Source organism: Lytechinus pictus, chromosome 18 (genome assembly GCF_037042905.1).
Source record: "Lytechinus pictus isolate F3 Inbred chromosome 18, Lp3.0, whole genome shotgun sequence".
Lineage (NCBI taxonomy): Eukaryota > Metazoa > Echinodermata > Echinoidea > Temnopleuroida > Toxopneustidae > Lytechinus > Lytechinus pictus.
Genome location: NC_087262.1, coordinates 3438802 through 3462524, shown reverse-complemented (window position 1 = coordinate 3462524; position 23723 = coordinate 3438802). Strand labels below are relative to the sequence as shown.

General features: G+C 35.4%; 1 protein-coding gene across 1 annotated transcript in view; it reads right to left on the bottom strand.

Moving 5' to 3' along the window:
* The window catches only part of LOC129281674 (pituitary homeobox x-like), a 71672-nt gene that overhangs the window by 16449 nt on the left and 31500 nt on the right, over positions 1-23723 (bottom strand). The window contains exon 2 of the mRNA XM_064113216.1: positions 10234-10448. Within this exon, the coding sequence (XP_063969286.1) occupies positions 10234-10448 (215 nt within the window). The remainder of the gene's footprint in view (positions 1-10233; positions 10449-23723) is intronic.

Below are 23723 nucleotides of genomic sequence, written 5' to 3'. Positions count from 1 at the left end.
CACAATTAATTCAAAATAAGCCTTAAAGAACGGAAGCGTCACCACGATCACAAGAATGTTATCAGACCACTTATTGACTTTTTGGAAATCAAACCCTATCATGCAAAGCCTATGGTACTTAATAATGTAATTTGACCCCTAATTTTCATATCAAAGTAGTATAGGCCTATCAATAAATGATAATGATGATATCAGATTATTATTTTGAATTATTATCATACATTTATTGTGTCCTTCATGGCTTTGAATCACTCATAATCCTACTGGTAGCGAGTTCTAAATATTATTATCCTTGTTATTATAGTGATACTATAATCACTGTCGAAGAATAGATAGTTTCCCAAAAGGATGACTTGCCCTTGATGCTCCGACTGTATACGATGACATGTGGCGATCTAAGAATGACACAAGAGCTGTCTGACTGTATGTCTCACTGATAATACCCGCATCATTAATCAACATTACAATCTTTCATCTCAGCTCGCTAATGACATATTGAATTTATAGTCCTGCCATCGCTACCAACTAATTGAAGCAAGTGCGTGGTCCTACAACGAAAAATTTAACCCCGAATCTACAATTACTTCCGTGTCTACCTGCTATGGTAGTGTCAAAGATCAACGGAATCATTTCTGAGAAAATTTCTGAGTGGATAAGGGGGGGGGGGGGTTGGGAGACAATTGGTTTTCGCATTCTTTCTATATCAAAATATCTATTAAAGGCGTTTTAATGATCTGAGCCGAAATAGAAAAATTGATTTCTTCAAACAAAAGAAAGACATAACGGGGTGAAGAGTGATAAAGGATATATTACATTTTTTCTCGCGGATGCTGTTCACTGTCCAATTGCAGTGACCCCCTCCTCCTCCCCCACCCCCGGGAGGAACGATGTACCTTCATTTCTCTTTTTTAAGGTTTTAATCTTTCCGAAACATCTCACCTACATAAAGCCTTACTTTTTCCTAATCATGTGACATAGATGAATTTTGACACTGAGAAAAAAATATATAAATGAGATTCATTTCTCAATATTTTAATTTGATGAGATTGGATGAGTAGAACGTTTATCAGGCCATGAAGACAACGTTCCTGTTCCGCACACTGACTGGAATTGGAGCAGAAACATCAGGAGGTAAATAAAGGAACAGGTCACTCAATCAGTATATGATAAACACAGCTGCATATCAGGCGATTATTATTACTTCGTTGTAAACATCTTCTATTAGTTCTAAAAAAATGATGACGATTTCAGACAGAAACGGTAAATCATGCAGTGCCCATAATAGACATGCAGGAAAATAAAAAGCGCAGGATCTATCGTGCGACTTCTTTATTTCAACACGTGAAAAATTTGGTTAATGCCTGATAAAAGAGAAATAAATGTGTTAAAAAGAAACCAGGGTTCGAACTACGTACTTCATAAAGCAATGATTGTTTCATTTCTTTCTGACTCCCATCCCCTCTATTTTCGCTCCATCCCTGGAGTCGACTATTACTCAATCGCTCCTATTTCTCATGCACTCTAATGTTTCTATTTCTCAGACATTCAAAAATTTGTTTGTACTTCCAAATTCCACTTGTCACATTTATCTTGATTTGAACATTTTTTGTCGCACTCTTCATTTTTGCTATTACATTTTTTGTTTGTATCTTATATTCGATGTTTTGCTACTATACTAATCTTCATGAATATTTAATTTATTTTTCTGATTATATTTTGTCCTTCAGGACCATGATGTAAAACAGCCATTGTGCTGATACATGTTTTTTTTTATCCTGAATAAATATTTTGAAATGAATAAAATAAATAAATAAATAACAGGCTAACTTGTATTTGGGCGCCTTGAACCATTATTGTTGTAGGTTTGTAGGTGCATTGTTGAACCTATCCACCTACAGGCACCAGAAACATGTAAGGTTTCTTGTGTGTGTGGGGGGGGGGTGCGTGAGGGTGTGGGTTTGGGCGTGTGTGTGAAAACTTTTGTAAAGCTTAATATATCAGCCGCTACATGAAGTGGATTCCAAATCTTAAAAATGTGAATGTTCTTTTCTTGATGAAAGTCTTAAAATTAGTTAGGATCTATAGGACTTATAACTAAACTTAAATGTAACATAGCTTGACATTCCATGCGATTTCTCATGAATGCAAAGAGTTATGACAGTGATTTACGCTTGTCTAATTGCATGTAATTGAATTATCTGTCTCGATTGAGCCTTTAAGATGCACTTTTCCACGACACCGTAACTCGAGACCGTTTTCTACGATTCATCACTTCATATTTAGGCCGCTCAATGAGACAGCCTTCCAAAAAAGCATGAGCTATGCGCGCCAGATTGACAGGCGGCGCGCGTGCGAAAGCTCCGGGAACCTTACGGGGTCGCAGTCCACTGATGTACCGCTTGGTCTCGCGTGGGCAACCATTGAGATCAGTTTCACCGTCTCTAGCACGCAAGAAGCTTGACTTGTCCTTTCATTTTCAAACCCTCGCCTGGTCTTTCAGTCATCACGACTCGCCTCTTTCTACGCCGAAATTCCCAAGAACTCAACGAGATGCAATCCTCTGACAACATCCAAATCATACTTCTAGCCAGATGCCTAAAAAGTACAAGTGGTACTTTGCAGCGATGTCTGTTGTGGACCGTTTCTCAAACGAGACCTCAATCAATTCATCTACCTATTTACATCTAGTCCCAGATCACAAAGTTGAACTTGAATCCTCAAGAGACCAAACAGCACTATTGCTTTCAAGAATGTCTACATACAACCTTTTCTGATCCCCCAAGCTTTTCCTTCATTAGCGGCGGACCATGCATGGTTCTGCATTGTCTTACACTGATGCCGGAAGAGTAGTAAGAGAGGGAGGTGGGGGGGGGGGGGGGGTACCCATGGCAAAGAATGTTCAGAACTATTGCTGCTGAGAAAAAAAGAACAGCGCACCGCATGTCAGAAAATAGGAGGGTAGCAAATGAGAAGAGTGATCAAAGTTGACATGTGCAAAAAAGCACTCTGTTACTCCCATAAAACAAACGCACTGGCAAGATGAGGGTGATGAAACTGAATTGTCTTCGAGTATGACTTCGGCACAGAAATAGAAGTCGAAATCAAAAGTTCTCTTGATCCGTATACCTTGTCGCCATGTTTGTTCAGACAAGATACCTGTGCTTAACCAACAAGAAAAGGCCTCTGTCTATGTACGTCATCATACACCCTATATCGCAATGTATACTTGTAGACTAGTTAAACTCTATCAATGTAACTTTCAAGTTACCTCTAGCCAGACACGTCATCGTTAATTACTCCTATAAACATGACAAAGTCATGCAAACCATCTTTGACCATTGTCATAAAACATGTAGGCCTATAACGCACGCCAGGGAAATTGCATTGACTTAATCATTATTCATAGGTGACATATCGTCTCACTAGCTTTCACGTTCAAGACAGAAGGCCTAACTAACATAGACGTAAACATTTATATTTTCCTACACACATAACAATTTTTTGCTCATATTCCAGATAATTAAGGTTGGCCTACCATGAATAGACGACATTTTCTGAAACCCATTTTGATCTTGCTGGGGAAAGCTGTTCGTTTACAATAATATCTTCATCGATGAAAACAGTTTCCTAGTCTCTTTTACAAATGTTCAGTGTACTTTCTAAAGACAATGTGTACCAAAATAAATCTAATTCCAGTAATACATCATCCGACAAACATAGTTCTGGCGACCTTTACTAACCCCTTTTCTGGTATCAGTCCGCATATGTGTCTCTCTATTTCATATCAGATTGCCTTGACAGTTACAGGTCCCGGCGTGAAGCAGATCGCAAGGAATTAAATGACCCTTATTCCCAAGCTCAAAGGCACTACACAGCCGTCTCCTTATAAACCGCTTACCCATGCATTGGCCTACTGCTATGGTATTTTCATGTGTCACAGGTAATAGTGCTTATTATTAACCGCCATGATATAGGCCTACCTTTTGGGGTTCTGCGCAGTACATCGTTTTGCAAAACCAACGCCCAAAGCTACGCGCGGGGCTGCACTGTTCAATTTTCGGTCAACAAACATAACAGAGCGCGCATCGCCCGACACGCTCACTTCACTCACTCGTCTCAGCACACACCGCACACATCTTACCCCGTGGAAAAACAGCCTCGAGATAATGGATAAAACTGAAAAAGCAAGATGGGTTGACATAATGCTTGTTCCCTTGAAGAGTGCAAATAAACTCGTCATGACATATTTCTACACACCATACAATTGCTCCCATCCCACCCGCCCAGACAAGACAGAGATAGAAACACAGAAACGAGGTAAGAAGAGACTTTAATTTGACGAAACATTGATGGTCAACATAAAACTTCTGAAATCATTAAAATCGAAGTAGTTTGGTCGCCCACTTGTAATAAAACGTTTCAACGGTTATCCCCCTTAAATTCAAATGTATGTACAATAATTACATATTGCAAATGATCGTACAAAACAATGTACAAATGGGGGGGGGGGGCTCAATATCACTCACACACAACAACAACAAACAGAAAAGGGAGAAAAGGAAAATGAAAATAAAAACTATCACAAAATTATATTAATTTAAGCTTAATTTAAGAGGGCCTAAATATTCGCTTGCTTGCGACATTTAACAAGTTTGTCAAACTTATATACACCATGTTGTGCCCCTTTCAGTAATCAGTAATAATTCCAAGCATGAAAAAAATTCTTCCATACTGCAAATCTTGCCATTTTCATATGCTAATATTTCACAATTTGCCAATACATGTACAATGCGTGTTTCACAAATCCTGTATCGCACCGGCGTACCCAAAATTCTAACCCCCAATACGATTTTTGTATTAAAACAAGTCAACATTTTTGTTCGCTCGCTTCGCTAGCTCGCTTTCTTCAAAAATAAATTTTTCTCCATCCGCCATAATATGGCCCCTCTATTTTTTTTTTTTTGGGGGGGGGGGCTTGCTACGCCACTGTTGTCTCTGTCCCACTGTTTAATATTGTTTCAGTTAATCAATATATTTTTGTCTTTTGCTGAACAAGATCTATCCTTTTATTCCTGGTGTATAAGCTCGTGCTCGGACGAGGGTATAATATCGGAAACCGTCAATTTATTCGCCTTTCTAACGTAAAGCCATACCAATTGTCCAATTACGGTCTCCACCCAGAGTTTCTCGTCTATTTCGCCATATGATTACCTTTGGGCGAGTCCCTTTGGTTGTCAAATAGTGAGAAAAGGTAGAACAAAAATATGTCATGTGCTTATGCGTGTCTATCGGATCATTAAAAAGAGGGTAGGCTGTTTTAGGGGTTCAAAAATAAAATACTTGTCCATGGTTTGGATGATATTCATTGGTCAAGAGGAAACGGACGATGAAAATACACTTGCTTTTTATTCTTAACAAACAGTGAACACTGGTGACAAAAATACAAGGATGTTGTTTGTTTTTTATTCTTTTCCATTCACTTAGGTTTTGAGTATATTCGGTAAGTGATCATTAAATAAAAAAGATTTTTTCACTCCTTGTCAGCATATTTTCATTCGGCAAAGAATGACCCCCTCCACTTCTCGCAGGTGTACCAGGGATATAGCCATTGACAAAGACAGAAATGTTTGCTCATATATTTATATCTTTTGGAAATTCATATATATATATATATAGACATTGTATTCAACTTTCGATGCAGGCTCCCCCACCATATCCACTCCATCAATCATTGGAAGAAGTGTATATACCCATGGACCTACATGCACGGAACATGAAAATTAATCCGGAGTTCTGGCAGATGACAATGATTGAAAACCTACACTGTAAAAAATATTGGGTAAAATTTTAACCAGCACGAGGGTAATTATGTGTGCAACCAATTTGAGGCAGTATTTTAGCCAATGCGGGAAGCAAATTGTCCAGTAAGGTTAAAAAATAAGCAGCAATTACTTTAGAATGGCAAAAATTTTCATCACACTGGATAAATATAAATGCCCAAAAGAACAGCCCAATGTTGGTTGGACACATGATTACCCTCGAACATTTTTACCCAATATTTTTTTAGAGTGCATGACTTCCAAATTTTATTGTATATGTATAATAATTTGGATGGAACTTCATTTCGCACTGCTTCATTGTATTTGATCATTCAAAACCAATGTATTTAATATTCCCCTAAAATAAACCCTACTTGATAACAAACGCGATTTTATATATTTTGCGCAAGTACACGTCGTTAAATGTAGTTGAGAAAATAATGGTGTTAATAAGAACGGATTATTCATTCTTAAATTTGAATATCCACAATCTGACTTAATATAAAAACGTCTTTAAATTACATCACATTTTCGTTAAAAAGGCAATGACAATGCTTTTTGACGACATTTATTATTATGAGAACTGGCATCGGGATCTTGGCGGGAAAGTAGTGAATGAAAAAGCAACAGCGATAAAAATTGCTTAAGTAAATTAATTTAGACCTATGTTACTTAAAGTTTGAACAAAACTTGTGTGCAGAATCATAAAAGTAATTTCTTTCTTATACCAAATTCTAAAAGAAACTTGGACATCTGAGGCGAACCAAATCTTCAGAAGATAGGAAAATTATCAATTCATGAATCACCCTCTAATATAGACGCATCGAGAAATTCAACACAGATGGGTGAGTCAATACGGTGTATCGTACACATTTGAATTTGATTTGTATTTCAGGGAATCGAAACTACATTTTCGTGTCATTTAATTGTCCGTCAGTTAGCCAGGGACTCGGTGAGTAATAAACCAATACATTGACTGGAATGGCTGGATGATGATAAATTATGAAGGAAATGTTTGAATTTCTTTTTGTTTGAATTGTTAATCCTTGTTTGGTTGCGATACGTGAAGTCACCTCCATGTGGTTACAACGGGAGAAATTCGATATTCACGCGTCGTGTGGTAAAAGTGCAAACTGTAGTTGTGGGTGGTTAGCAAGTTATATTCCATTCGTTTGGATAGAGTTCGAGCGTTTTTGGACGGTAATAGAGAAATTGACGGAGTAATATCGGGTTTGTTTTCTGAGACGAGGAAAATGGCGAAGTAACAATTAGTGAGGAGATGATTTAGCTCATATGTGAATGAGAACGCAAGCTTTAGCGACACGGCAAAATACGCATCTTCCGAACTGGATTTCCGCGGGATTTGAAAAACGAGTTCGCGAGAAAAGATGAAATTGGGAGATACAGTTTAGAGGAGCATTTATCACCGTACCAATTTGTTGTCGTAATGATCAATGATTTGGGGGTAATTATGCGGTTGCCGAATAGGTTAGGTCAACTCGGGTGACTGCCCACTTAACCAGTTTCTATCAAAATTCCGTCAGATTTTGTAACTCAATGAGTCATTAGGAGCTATACTGCCGCAATAAACGATGACCCATTTGGTCTAATCTTGAGTTTGCAAATTAATAAATTATTCCCCTCCCGACCCAAACTAAGATCGACACCTAAACTCCATTTCATGCCTCACAAATTAGTTGTTGTTTTTTCATTTCAATCGTGTTAACAATAATTAATTTTGCAAAAAAAATGTCATTATTTTCTGTGATTTTGTCGATGTATTTTTTTTTATTTGAATGAAATACAAATGAATTGATGTAGGCATTGACAAATTAATGGCAAGCTCGAGCCAGAGCTTTTCAATAAAGGGGGGGGAAGGTTTATGTGACATAACTATGGTTATCACTCCTTGATGGCCACCATTATCTCTCCTCGAAAATTTAAAGGAAAAATGATACTGGTAAAAAATAACGAATGGATGAAAGAGGTTATCATGAATGTCGTTAAAATATCCTTCACAAATTGTAAAATAGACATTTTTGGTACGACCCTGACCCATCTTCTAACAGCAGTTTTAAACTTGTATGTAAACAACATTACGTCTATTTCAAAACGAATATCAAATGTGAATGTATTTCCTGTGTATCATAATGACGTCAGTAAATCAGAGTTTGATTTCAGATTTCTTTGGCAGAAGAAAAAAAATAATCCTTCAAATTTGTTTAATTACTATCCTTGAAAATGATCTTTATTTGCTGCGTTTCAACCACACACACTCACCCCGTTGCTAAAACAATGATCAATGTATCACAACAATTTACACATTTACTCCCCCGCAAGATTAGTATTGTGACGTCATAATTATTGAACTTCTTCTTAGTTAGTCAAAATGTCATTGATAGGTTGTCAATATTCTTGCTAACGGCTAACGCGTGACCTAAAAGAACTTTGAAGAAATAACAGCATCGTTAATCTCAGAAATCGGCATATGAGTCTACTGCTGATTAGAAAATAATTTCACAATGCTTTAAATCAGCCGTCATCGTCGAAAGATTCAGGTTTCTCATTTACCACAAAAAGCTACAGTTTATGACACATTTTTTTTAAACACACCTCATGCTAATAAAACTTAGTTGCTCATTATGGTTTACCGGGAAGGTGTAAGAGGGGGGGGGGTCTTCCTATCCATACAAAAAATTTACCCTATTTTAAAGTACAGGGGCAACGTGTATCTTTCAGGCAAAATATTATCAAATGCTGCGTAAATATGTATAATACGTAATTTTGTGCGAACATTATAACACGAAACTCATATTATCTACAAAAGGTATCTCAAAAAGGTAGTCAAATCTGAATATGTATAGATACCTTATCACTCAGAAGTGAGCTTCATACAATTTCTATTTAAAAAAAAAATATTTGAAAATAAATTTATAACGAAATTAATTTCATTTCTAGAATTAGCAATGAAATCATATTAGTGAAGGCCATGTCTTTTCCTCATATGAATGTTATGTTTGATGATTTTAATTGTGATTATTTCCAATGTTTTTGTTTATTTAATATGTAGCGCCTTGAGTAATGATCCATTAGAAAGTGCGCATTAGAAATACTTATTATCATTATTATAAATCATATTTCGTGTTACCATATCATGCTACTAAGGTATCTATTAACATTTTGATGTTAATTGGCCAACAAACGTACAGGTTTCACAAATATGTATATACTATATATCATTATCATGATAGTGTTTACAAAACTGGTATCATTTAGTATCAATGATGTTTTTTATATATATATAATTTGGAAATTCTATATTAAAATTCAAATATAATTAATTACTATTGGTCATGTTGGTAGAACTATACAATTTTAGAAGATGTAATGAAATAAACTTTTCTCTTCTTAAAGCTAACATCATTTTAGTGAAAGAAGTTTTAATTAAGTGTATATTTATAGATAATTTTGTTCGTGTATTCGGTCGAAGGCATATAGTCAAATGTTGTGTAATATCTTAAAGACCTTATTTAAACCTGCCATGCTGCCACTCCAACAACTTTTATCTGAATTTTTAAACAAGTCGTTTAAACTTTAAAAAGTTGTTTAAAAAGTTTATACGAAATTGATTATAGAGTGACAGACTTAAACAACGTGCTTAAAACTTGAAACTTTTTTTCCGATTTCACATGACTTACAAAATCATATACATTTCGCCGTTTAAATTAATTCTTCCTTTTTCTTCTAAAAAATGATAAAGTCATCTTTCTACGAATAGAATCATCTGCTTGAAAGGAAATGAGGCAATGCGATTTAATCCTAGCATCGCTTGAAATATTGTTATTTCTTCTTTTGCCCAAGCTACAAAAAGGAACAAAGTATTGTCGAAAAACGCGAAAAGGGATGAGTAGTTATGACTTCTGTCTAGTGACTTGTAAACATAAGCATCCGGTGATGGATTGATATTAAATTGGGTTGTTACAATTCTTGATTTGTTTGGAACTAAGTGGAACTGGTGGAAGCTTAGGAGTAAACCTGCTAAGCGTGCTAAATGACAAAAAATATCAACCACGTTGAACTCTGATCTTCTGAGTTGTATAAACAATAAATTATTATATATATATATATATATATATATATATAAATTATTGAAAAAGAGTGAAACTGTAAATCCATGGCCCCAAACGATTAATTTGTATGACCCAACTTTATGGAGTGTAAAGAAGGAGAAGAAACTTAAACTTGCTTCGAAAAAAAATATTTGTCTCAAAAATATATCATTGAATTAATTCATCCCTGGAAGAGACACGTCCAAAACTCATTTGTCTTCAGAATGTTGATCCAAATTCATCATTAGATTGTACATCATATTCTAAAAATTATTATTTAAAAAAAGATAACTTCATGTACTTACTCTAACTCTAGGTTCTGTTAAACTGGTCCAGGCAGCGATCTCTTCTCTCGTTGACATGTCAGGATATCGATTTCGAGCAAAATTTGCTTCTAGCTCTTGAAGTTGTTGGCTGGTAAAATGTGTCCTTTGTCTTCGCTGGCGACGCTTCTTACCGTTGTCCTGATCGCCACCGTCATCAACATCGGGATCGTTGCACGACTTTTCACAGCTACCATCTGAAAAAAGCGAAGGAAATATATTTCATTATTGCATTTTTTTTCACAAATTGGTCCAAGCGAAAATGAAAAAGACAAAACAGACTCGAATAATTCCATTGTGAAAAAGCAGGATTTTCTTCTACTAATCACTTTCTCCTTCATTCTTATCATTTGACATTAACTAAATGCTCTAACATTAATGGATAGACTACCAGCTAGTTTTTTTATTTTACATTTTTTTATTTGAAATATTATGTTTAGTATGCATTTGGTCTATGTGTGGATGTTATCATGGCTGAACTCTTACGTCAAAGAATATTTTATTATTGAATGAAAACCAATCAAAACAAATCAGATGCTCCTTCATACTTTTCATTTCTCACGATGAAATCTGAATCAAAATCGTGCTTGTGAATATTCATGTATTTTGTGTTCTTTAGTTTTACATCCAGACATTGCTTGTTTGTGTGTTATTTTTTGTTTAAGAAGCTCTATATTAGAATTCTATACATAAAAGAGGTGTTGGATAGCACGGTGTATATATCCATTACAAGCTGTTCATATAGGCGGGTACACCAGACGAATATCAATTTCAGCCAACTTCTCGTGTATCAGCCCAACCAAAATGACAAAGCAATTCATTAATTAGAACAGATTGCAGAAGGTCAACAGTCAATGTTCGAATCGGCACCACATTTAGGGGAGGGGATATAACTGAAGGGTGTCCCTTTCAAAATTTGGTCAGGTACACACACACACACACCCTCACCCACACACCCACCCTCACCCACACACCCTTACAATGCTCCCGTAATGAAACGCATAGTATACTCTCACAAATCTATTAAGACTGGTATCAATTGAGTTTTATTTCTAAGCCTTCAATCTTGTTTAAATTCAAAAGTTCTCAACGAAAATGTATCTCTGAATAATTTGATTGTGACTGCGCCCATATGGGGTCTTCCCATGAGGCCGAGGGTCCGCGGGGCCGATTTTTCTTACAGGTAGAACCGCAACGTATAGTCAAATGGTCAAGGGTATATTACAGTATACACTAAAGTATATAGGCTAGGCCGAAAGATTTCAGTTGACGTGGGCAAACATCTGGGGGAAAAATAAACATACAAATATGAGAAATTCGGCCTCGTGGACCCTTCTCACCCATATTTTATTCGACAATAATCATATTCATGACCTTCTTTAAGCAAAGAAAATGCACTTTTAGAAGGTAAACCATTCAGATAACTTCCGCGGTATCATTTATTATATCCTTATAATTAAAACCCTTCTTTTGTTTCAAACATAATTATGACAATAGGGATTAGGGCATACCTATACTTTCAATTGTTTTTGTGTGTCATTTTACTGTTCGCAGCCTATTGTTACTAATCCAAACTTTTCCTTGGTATATTAAATAAATTTTTAATTATATTTTCCTGTTTGTAATTTGATGAATAAGATTAGGCCCTATATTTCGTTCTCTTTTTTTAACCAAACAGCAGAACTCCTGAGGACAGAAATACCGTAGTGTTGACAAGTAGGTTGCATTGAAAGTATACATACAAAAAAGTGTCCTTAAATTGAAAAGAATAAAAAATATGAAAAAGTTTGATCATTATTTAAAGCACACAATGTGCGTGCCTGGAACTGAAAACCATGTGTCCTATTAACTGATCTCTTTTATAAAAAAAATAAAAATAACTGAGTATGTCCCACTATCTGAATGTCACAAGTAAAGCGAGCACCAACTTAAGTATGTATAAATGGACACGTAAGCATACTTGTAGGAATGTCAATGTCAAAGTTCCGATTAGAATGAGCTGATATTAGACTAAATCTGTGTTAGTTTACTGGATAACTGATTGTATTGGATTTGAAAAGGTGCGAAGTAAGTCCGGGAAATAAGGAGTAAAAAAAAGGAACAATGAATTCTTATGTTTTGAACACAAAGGAAATATTCCATGAGCTCATCAAAGTCACCGAATCTGTTGCTTTAGGTAATACCTGTAACACTCAACAATAATTCTTGTGGAAGTCATTAAGCAGGTCGACCCCATTGCTACCCGGCTTAGGACCGGTGCAGGGCGGCTGGCTGTTTTTCCTACCAGCTTTTTGGAGAAACTGCATTGGAACAGCGGTCATGCAATGATCTTAGGAGGATAGCTTGGCAATGTGAACAGCGTTCAGTCAAGGGCGTCAAGGTCAGGAATTTCCTTCAATGGTTGATAGAAGAAAAGCGGGAAGAGAGCAGGAAAATTAGCAGGCAATGTCAACAAATTTAACCAGGCCTGTGGCACGATATGTTTGTAGGGATCGGGGAAGGAAAATAGATTTGCAAAGGCTATGAAAACTAGCTTCGACATGGTTTTTATTGACGATTATAGGTCACTAGAGTAAAGATGATTCGCTAGACTTTACCACACTGAGCGCAAAAAGAAGTCGTAGGAGAAGATAGAGCGCCCTCTTAAAAAGCTAACAGTCCTGTGCCTGACAGACGACGATGCTTAGTGACCTGGTCCATGATCAAACTAACTCAGATCAACATGTACCCATGAATTAAAGCAAATCTTGTTTCCTCATTTGTACTTTTCAGTATTTAAGGTTATATTTATTTTTACATCCTGTATCCTCTGAAGTAAAATACATGAAATTACTATCAATTCCTTTTCTATCACAGCTTGCATTTAGCCAGTATTTCACAGCGTTAAAATTCCCTTGTAAAACCATTGTCTAAGGTTTGATAAATCCCACGAAATATGTTGGTCACAATTTCAGTTTGTTTCTTTGATGAATGAGTGTGTCCTAAACCTGTTATGGTGTTGACAATATGAAATTAAAAAAAATCTTGTTCTAGGGGATGTATTTTTGCAACTGCATATGACATGTATGAAACAATATGACGCTAAAATAAAATGTTGTATTGGTTTTCCATCTTGATATAAAATCTTTTATGAAGCTTTAAAATGCTTCTATAATACAATTAATGCAATTTCTTTATACCCCCTTTTAGAAATGAATAAAAATATTTAGATATACGTAAAGAAATGTTAATGATCACTTCATCTATTATAATAAAAGGTTAAAACTTGAAATCTTGTCACGTTATAAAAAAAAGAACGGGACATATTCACAATTGCAGCTGCTTTCGATAAAATGTTGCAACTTCCGTTGGGTGGTTATTTTAGTTGCAACGAACTCGTTTGTTTCTTGTCCTATATTCAGGCTAGGAAATAAGAGATAGAGATGCAAGATCATTTTACAGAAATCAGTAGAACAAAATATCAGACGATCTTGGGTTGATATTCCGAGTGGTTTGTTTCCATTTTAAGAAATTTTACCATTGAATATAAAAAAACAATACTGCTTGTTTATAAAGCGCCTAGCACTAAGTAAAACTTGAATAACAGTCTTTATGAGCGCTCTACAATAATGAAAAATAAATGCAACCTATACTATTTAATTACAATTTTAATGTAACGTTCTTATGTCTTTTTAATGCTGAAAGGATAAGTCCACCCCAACAAAAAGTTGATTTGAACAAAAAAAAATCAAAGAAGCATAACACTGAAGATTTCATTAAAATCGGATGTAAAATAGGAAAGTTTTGCTAAATTTCACAAACGGTTATATGCACATCCTGGTCGGTATGCAAATGAGGGGACTGATGACGTCACTCACTATTTCTTTTGTATTCTATTAAATGATATATGAAATATTTTAATTTTTTCCTCATTGGAAGGTGAAACAAGTTTTCTTCCTCTATGAACATGGGGAATTACAATTGTTCTAACATTTTTTATGGTTCAGTAAAGCTGGGCCTTATTGTCAAATCTGCAAAAATGGAGATATTGTATAATTCAAAATTTATAAAACAAAAAACAAAAGAAATAGTGAGGGACATCATCGACTCTCTCATTTGCGTGTTGCCGAGTTGTGCATATAACTGTTTTGTGAAAAATAAGCGAAACTTTAAAATGTCATAACTTTCTTATTCTACATCCGATTTTGATGGAATTTTCAACGTTATTCTTGTTTGATTTGTCTCTATTGATTGAAATCAACATTTTTCTGGGGTGGACTTGACCTTTAATGAACAATGATTCCTCATCATTACGTCTACAAACTTTTTAGGGAGACGTGCAATTCGATTTGTGATTTTTTTTAGAAAGATGTCGAATGTTTTACTTCATGTTTCTCAATGCCATAAAAATACAAAATTATTGGACTAGCCATCACGCTCACATAGAAATCAAAGACGTTTTCAAGAAACGACCATAATTAGTCAAATAATCATATTCTTGTTTATACATCAAGATATATCATTAGCATGGTGAGTAAGAATAATAAGTTATTAATATTCAGATCATGTATATGAAGAGATTGGAAATGACCTATAGGTGCCATGAGCCTAATTACATCAGGAGGGCTAAAGATATTCGTTCGACCCAACCCATTCGAATATTTTTTTATTTGATATTGCTGATTGACAAAAGTGTATGAATATGATTCAAAATCTAACACTGATTCTAGAAATGGTAACTACTGAACTTCCTTTGCCCAAATTGGGAAGATATATCAATGATTTGGAACTATTTTTTGACTGGCGGAAGAATTAGGGCTATTTTACTGTTTCAGTTGATGAATTTGATCCCATCACAGTTATCTTCATAAATGGCGATTTATTTTTAAAATGAGCTGGCTAAGATACCCTTCTCTGGTCAGATATGGAATGTCAGATATATATCCTATCCAAAGGTAGTAAACATTCGACCCTCTAATTTCACATTTATTTTTTATTAATTTTTGTTAAGTGCCATTTTAACACACAAGTCTATGGGGAATGTTTTACGCGCGTGAGACCTTCAAAAACGAACACAACACGCAAACATTTTAACAAATGAAAGCTGGAAAGCCCTGCTGCGCGAACCCATTGTGATTTAAAATGATCATGTATTTTTTCAAACTTTCAAATGATTATTGAATTTCGCGGAAAGTATGGATCTAGATCCTGTAGATAACCTTTGTTCGGACAAAATCATACATGTTATTAATCACTGCCCAGCCTCTTAAGATTCTTGAAAGTTCATAACCGGGTCAAGTACACGATGCTTGATTTAACAATCAACAAGAGGGGACAAAATTAATTGACACGAATCGGGCAAAGAAATAGGCCAATATGATCAACATCCGTTTGAGACACACATAATATCGATTGAATATCAGTTCGAGCTTCCTTACTATGCCCCGGAGCTATTATGATGAGAAAATATAGTTAGATATATGGGGGGAGTGGGTAATGCAGGCATCATATCAAAATGCGTATTTGAAAATTGATTTATACAAAATTATGTCATTTGCAATACGGACTAATATCTAAAAAAAATAAACGGTGATGACGACGACGATTATGATGATGTTGACACATAATGTTCTTTTTAGAAATGAATATGTATTCCACTTCGAACAAGGAACACAAACAAGCAATGTTAATCTATTACTTTATATATTCAACTGTTTATGTATATCAACTTAATCATATATATAAGCCAATCATATATTTTATAAAGGTTGAAACAAAATCGCCATAAATAATGAATGTATTATAGGAAGTATTTGGATAGTTGTGATGAGTGTATGAGTGTGCGCGCGCGTGGATGTGTGTGTGTGTCTGGGAGGAGGGGAGTGGTACGCTTTTTTTACCCCTGCAACTACGCCTACAAGAAATAGATACGACTTGTTTCGTATCATTATTCTCAGGAAATGGTTGCGATGCTATATAAGAAAAGGATATATCTAGGTCAGTATTGGGTAGTCAGGAAACCAATTTGGTATTTTATCTGTCTCCCAGAGTCCCAGCGTCACGGGAAAGTACTCTTCATTCTCTTGACCACCTTCTTATTGTGTCCCGGACCAAACACTGACCCACTGACCCCGTTTATTGTCTGGAAACAGTCTATTTCACTTTTAAGAACATTACAATGATAGAGGAAAGCGTTTTAAGAAGTTCATATTTCAAAGCGGATACATCGTCTGTAAAAATATGGAATTGATACTTCGAAGTGTCTGCACCCGGCTATAGAAAATACATATCTGGGCTAATTGTATGTTTGGTGCTTTGGACAGTGCAGGCTAATTATATAGGTTTACATTAAGTATATATACATCATGATGCTTTTCTAAAGGAATAACCTTACATAACCATCATTGGTCATAATCCGTGTTCACAACTGTTATTTTTCACTTAAAATCAATTTCAATTTATCATTCGTACATGTAAGAGGTACTGGAAGAGAAACATAATATTTTACTATGGTATCACTTTTATCTTCCATGAATTTACGAATTTTCTATACATTTATGCTCCACATTAATGACACAAGTTTACAACGTTGAAATGCTTGCTAGGCGTATTCAAGAAAAATATGTTAACGTAATTATGTAATAATAATAAAAACTAGAACAAGCTGAAAAGAAGAATGGATAACCCTCTTTTTCTTATGGTCGTTACCCTTCTTTATTAACCGTAACTTATTTTCCAGTTACTTTTATAGTATCTTAGGTCACCCGGGAAACATAATAAGACCACATCTGTCATTTTAATGACACAATGTTTAGGTTTAAGTAAAAGACCATTTAAGGAAATTATTAACCTGTTACAAGAATTTGCATTGGTGAAAACTGAAAACGACCACCAATGGAGTATCAATGCTATTACAAGCCGCATATAAAAGCTCATAGTGCATATAAGTTGTTACGAGCGTGTCTTCAAGCCATTAACTGTTTCCAAACGTATAAGCTTATTGTTAATTCCCTGTCTCTACAATTGCTCCTTTTTATAATTTTTTTGTAACTCAACCAGATCAACGTCAGTCACTTATAAATATGTACGCTTAGTCATGTTAGTAGTTATCATGGTTATACACCAATTATATCTCCAATTACATGGAAATGTTTTGGAGTAGGCCTGCTTTATATTTAATAATCTTAAAATTATCAGGCATATATGACTATAAGAAAAAAGGCACAACACGATATAAAAAAAAAACTTAAAATCGTACAGACATGGCACAATCCTGCTTTCCAAGATTCGTATAACTATGGCCTCCTTTATTTTTGTTATGGGGAGCCTTTCCACATATACCGCACAAAGACTTACATGTGTCCGGTGCTAAAATACATAAATTATAGTAATAATAACTAAAAATAAGATGATTATCCGATACAGCATAATTCATTTCTACTTTATACAAAACAGTTATGTTATGGAGCTAAGGGAATAGACATGAGGTCATGATTGACCAGCATGGTGACAGTTATGACACAAATCGAAGGGGAAGCGCGGGAAAAATATTAGGACAGTAGGAGGAAGGCTCGTTCCTTTGAATTATGGGAAGGGGCTTTCAAAACCCTTCCCAAGATCCCATCTTAATTATGACATGGATTAACCCGTGCCTAGTCTAATTATTGTAATTCTAAAACTAATTGATTGTGTGTTTCTCATATTCATTGGATGAAAGTAAAGGGAGGTAGGCATGTATCATAATCTGCAATCTATGGGCGACGTAATAAATAAATATATAAAAGTGATACTTTCATATAATGAGAAATAAAGTCATCGCTAAACTCGATTTGTTTAGCAACAGTAATCGTAAATAAACTTTTTAGAGTAGAATACAAATTTCATAAACTAACCGTAATAACGGTCTAGTAGGATACTGACTCTCAATCAACAACTAGCATATTCATGTTGGTCACTTTTATTTGAGAGTTGATTTGATTATTTCAAACATGCTTTTCAGATCTGTCCAATTTCTTTTTTGTTTGGTGGGGGGGGGGGGGGGTTGTAGAATTTCAACTTTAATGATAACGATAATGTTCTTGTCATGCAAATATACTATCCATGGATTTTTTTAATGACCCATTGAGCTAACAATGATTCTTTGTGTTACTAAGCTGATACGTTGCAGGAGATGGTCAAATTACCTTCTAACCCAAAGTGCAATAATAATTATCATAATTTCGAGGATGACTCTGCGATTCTGTTGCTGAAATTACTAATTTGCCCACGCGTCGTCTTTCAGCCACCACAGTTGTCATGGTTTGTAATGAATACCAGACCTAGCTTTCTGAACTAATCTGTTTAGAAAACAGTTTTCTGAGATATATCTCGTTTTTAAGTGACATCTACGAACCATCTAACCGACCAGTGTGGTCAAACTGGGAGATAAAGATGAAAAGGGGGAAAAATGAGAGAAGAAAAATGATGGAACAAAAAAAAGAGACATTGGATAGCATAAGACAAGAGGGAATGTGTTCCGTGAAAGGAATACAGTGGCCTTTAAGAAGGGTCTCGTTTAAAAAAGGAACAATAAAAATGTAAAAAATACTTACATGAATATCATAATAGTAAAAAAAAGTATAAAACAAATAGGTAAATGTATATATAGCATGGGAGAGTGGCAGATTGGCTTCTCGTTCATTACATCAACACTAAATATAAATTTAGACATTCGCATCTTGTACAAGTACATTATAATAGGCAAATGAAAACCATTAAAATGTGTGTATGTGTGTGTATGTGTGTGCGTGTATGTTTGTGCGTTTGAGCGCAGAATGTGTGAGTGTGCGAACGTGGGTGAGAGGGGGAGGGTGTTAGCGTGGACAGAAAAGGAAGTGGGAATGCGATTGTGTGAGTGCGTGTGTGTGTCTTTTGTTCATGTGTTTAGTCATTATGTCTAAGAGAGGGTGTGTGTGTGTGAGGGTGTAAGGGTGTGTGTCAGGCAAGTTAAGTTTACATTTGCAGAAATGGGATGAACTGAAGGTGAAAAGGGATTTGAATGTGAACAGGTGGGATGTGTCTAGTGTGGTGCGAGTGTGAATCCTGGCGTGTATGTTGATGTTTTTTTGTTTTTTTTTACTAGTTCTTTTCAATTTCCCCTTCTCTTGTATCAATATGATTTGCAGGTTTTTTTTCTTTCTGTATCCTATTGCGCCAAAATGTTAAACGTTCATTATGCAGATTTGTATATATTATGTTTGTTTACGTATGCGTGGTCTGTGCATGTGTGTATGGGTGTTAAGGTGCGTGTGTGTATGTGTGTATAATTATGTAAAGTTATGTTGAAGCTTGATTTAAAATGGGATGCAATGATAATACATTTAGGTTGATTTCTGTTTTCCTGCAAATCATTTATATAGCCATTTAACATTAATTATTATTGAAATACATAGAGGGTTGGGGACTCAGTTGAGTTATTTTTTTTTTCAGATATAAAAATATAATTTTAAGGAGTTTCATTCCGTCCTTATTTGCTTCAGTTCTTGGTAAATATATATGTACTTTTTTGCATATCCTTGTTGATATGAAATGAAGATTTGTATTTTGTTTTGTATTTATCTGCAGTTTATGTAATTCATTTGAATGAAATCCGTAATAAAAACATATTGAAAAAAAAAAGTGTGTGTGTGGTTGCGTGTGTTGTGATTTAGTGTGCACGTGAGGGTGTATATAGTACGTAAAATAAGACGTCAATCAATGACCTCTCATACTCATCTGCTTTATACACCGGGCGCCGTTTCAGATGGGCTGAATTATTTCATTTCTCCTATTTCTGTAATTGAATTTGCCACTACATCGCTCTGCAATTTTCGTTTCTATCTCAAAACGAATTAGAAACTTATGGATAGTCTTGAAGATCTTGATTCCCTTTCTCATTCTATTTGATCTTTCTCTGCATTAAATTCTCTTAAACGAATTCAATAAAACTTCTCTCATTTAACTGAACGCATCATACAAAATTAACGATGCGTGTCGTACTGTTATGTCCCATGCGATATATATCTTTTAAACTTTAAAACCTTATCGTTTAACTGATAAATCAGTTATTGATTAATCAAATCAATAGATATGTAATATTGTGATGCGATTAAGCTGCATTACTGTAGAGCGCTTATAGACTTTTGGTCAAGTAAGTGCTAATTGTTATAATAGCAAGTATGCATTAAATACATTTATCAATTGATAATCAGTCTATTCATTAGCATTCGCGTTTATCATAATGATAATGAATTATCCTCCTACTCATCACCATCAATACTATGCAAGATGATTATTGTTGCTGTATTGCTTTTTACTATTTTTATTACTATTATGACAATCATCATTAAAATATTCATTATCTCGATTTACCTAATTGCCATCAATAACTGACTAATCAGAAGAAAGTCGAGAATTGACGGTGGGCAGACAGACCCAAGACATTCAGATGTCATGGTGGGTTTGATTTTAGATTAGTTAACAGCGAGTCATTCTGGATATGAAATATGACAATAACCATTTTCCTTTCTTTTCTTTCTCCTAAGTGAGGGGTAAATTGCAAGGCAGCTATCATGTTTCCTCTCGCCTCCGGCCGCAGAGCAAGCCGGGGTGTTTAGTCACCCCCTGGTTGCCGGAAGGTGAAGGCGGGCGCCCGACACTCCCCTTTCGATGTACCGCCTTCCTCTGGCACCAAGGGGTGGGGTGGGTGACTGACGAGTCAGGTAAAGTACTAAGAAGGTAAATACCTTCGACATAGATCTTGGAACTGAAATGGGTGAATGATTATGATAGGAGCATGGACCTATTGCTAGTAGGTCCATGATAGGAGTAAACAGCCACTCGCTCGAATACCACTTCGTCTTATATGTTCTGTCCTTTGCTAAGGCGTTTATCTACACTTACCACTCTCCACCCAGGTGTAGTAAATGGGTATCCGTTAGGAAGGAATTCCTTGAATGCTCGAGCGCCTGATACGAGTAGCCGTGCAAAAGCTGGGGTAATAGTATGCAGCACTTACAAACATTGTATTAAGCGCTATATAAATGTTGCATATTATAATCATCATCATCATCATCATCATCATCATTATTATTATTATTATTATTATTATTAAAATCATTATTAAAATTATTATCATAATCATTATTATTTCATTTACCCATGGCCAGGGTAGACTTTTCTGTAAATGGAAATTTCTTTACAACTATACAACTTACAAGAGAGAATGTTTGATCGCGTCCCACTTGGAAGTACTTAAATATGTAACTTCTAAATCTTTCTGTTTAACGTCAGAATTCTCGGGTAAACGAGGTAAAAAAGGAAAAAATAAAGAGTAAAAAGGAGAGGGGAAAGAGAAAGAGAGAGAGAGAAAGGAAGAACTAGACCAGTGTATGCTAAGATCATTAAAAGGGACCATTACCATGATTACAAAGGAGCAAGTTCTGTGAATTAGCTTCGTTCTTGTACCGCACATGTTAAAATCATTTTTTTGACAATTTCAAGACATTTCTCCTTTACCATAATCTATGGCCTGCGGGTAGATGAAGAAAAATACAAAATATGGGTGGTATGGGGATTTTTTAGGGCAAAACGGTTGGGGTCGGGGTCGGGGGAGGATATCGCTTAACATTTGCCATTATCAACAGTGAAACGCATTTTACGCTATATTGAAGGAAAATGTTTGATGGCGCAAAATAACAAAACTGCGGCACGATTAAAACTACATCGTTTCAATAAATTTGTTTGGTATAATGTATAAATATGCAACCACTTTTACTTTATTCCCCCCCCCCCCCCGGAAGTAAACACGGAACGTCGACAGAGATCACATCCGCCAAATATTTGTAGTCAAAGAACACTTGATAATGTCTGCTTTTCTTCACGGAGAACAAATTGTCACAGAATTTTAAAAATCATTGGTCATAAACGATGTAACTTGAAGAAAATATGTCCACTCTCAATTTTAAAAGTCTGGAGAGTATTACTGTCAATATCATAAAACATATTTTGACCACAGGGAAGAAACTACTTGAAAGATGACTGGCGATGATAAACAATAATATGCGCTAATATTGTTTTCTTCTTTTCGTGAAATTTTAATAGGAATAAGGTAGCATCATTTCAATAAAGTCGAATGGTAATATCCGTCCTCACATTGAGAAGGAATCTTTGTAAAAAACTTTTTTTTTCTTTTCAAAAGTTCGATCATTAGTGATTAAATGCATGGAATCTAAAAAAAAAGAATCAACACATCAAATAATGTAAACACCAATCTTGTGAATTTCATTGGCTGCCAGAGTAATAATTTCTCATAGAACTAGAGTATAGAACCACAACCAAATATCATACAAATTGACAGAACTAATTTCATATAACAAGCACCCCTTCGTGGATTATGATTTGGGACGTTAATATTATTTTGGTACATTACCATCACAAGAAAACGTTACCTGCAATTAATTTTGGAACGCCAAGCATGTTTCAAGGCAAGAAGGGGGTGGTTTTACTTTTTTATATATACAATATCACCTCTGTGAATAGGTACATAGGCCTGCGTAATGAAAATGTGGAAACAACTCAAGTACGAACAATACGAAAAAAAAGGAAAAAAACAACCATAGCCCCCAGTCCACTAAAAAAATGCGACGGAAGAAGTTAGTATTAATAAATCAAAATAATATGAAAATATGAATAATAGGAGAATATACACTGCCATGCACTTGAGTGCGGGAGATAAGGAGAGAGAAAGAGAACAAATAAGAATGAAAGAGAGTGAGCGAGTAAAGAGGAGAGGAGGAGAGAGAGAGAGAACTAATCATCACGATATGACGACCAACCACTAATTAACAATTTCCGTGATTCGGAGATTGGGCGTTTATGCTCCGATATTAGTTCAATATTGGCACACGAATTTAAGATGAGCGGCTACGCACTTTAATTGGGTAGTAACTCCATTTCTCAAAATGTAGGACATTTTAGCGTATCAACAGTTCCTATAAGCTCGCAGATTATGACTTGTTACCATTATTATAATTATACGACGCTCTCATGATATACCCAGCCGCGGATCCGGGATTTTTCTAAAGGGAAAGCGTTTTGTTCCAAAAGTCTGATGAAAAAAGGGGGTGGGGTCATCATTCACAAAGGAATTGCGTTTGGTCTCTACAGTGCGTCCCAAAAAAAACTATACACTTTTGAAATGGCTGCCAAATAAAAGATTTAGCACTTTGGGGTAAAAGACTTATAGATATGGAAAGCCAATATAGTCAACTTTCAAATGACACCAAAAAGTTGAAAAACTATTCATGCTTGAGCGAGTACTGCCCACTGAAACAAAGGGTATGAAAATTAGGGTGGGCCGGAATTAGCCTTCCAATTTCTCTCAGGTTTTTTTGTTTGATACTTGCAAAGTTGAGGGTTATTTGGTGAATAAGAGATCAGATGTGATCAGATTGTTGTTTGTGAAAATGTAGTGC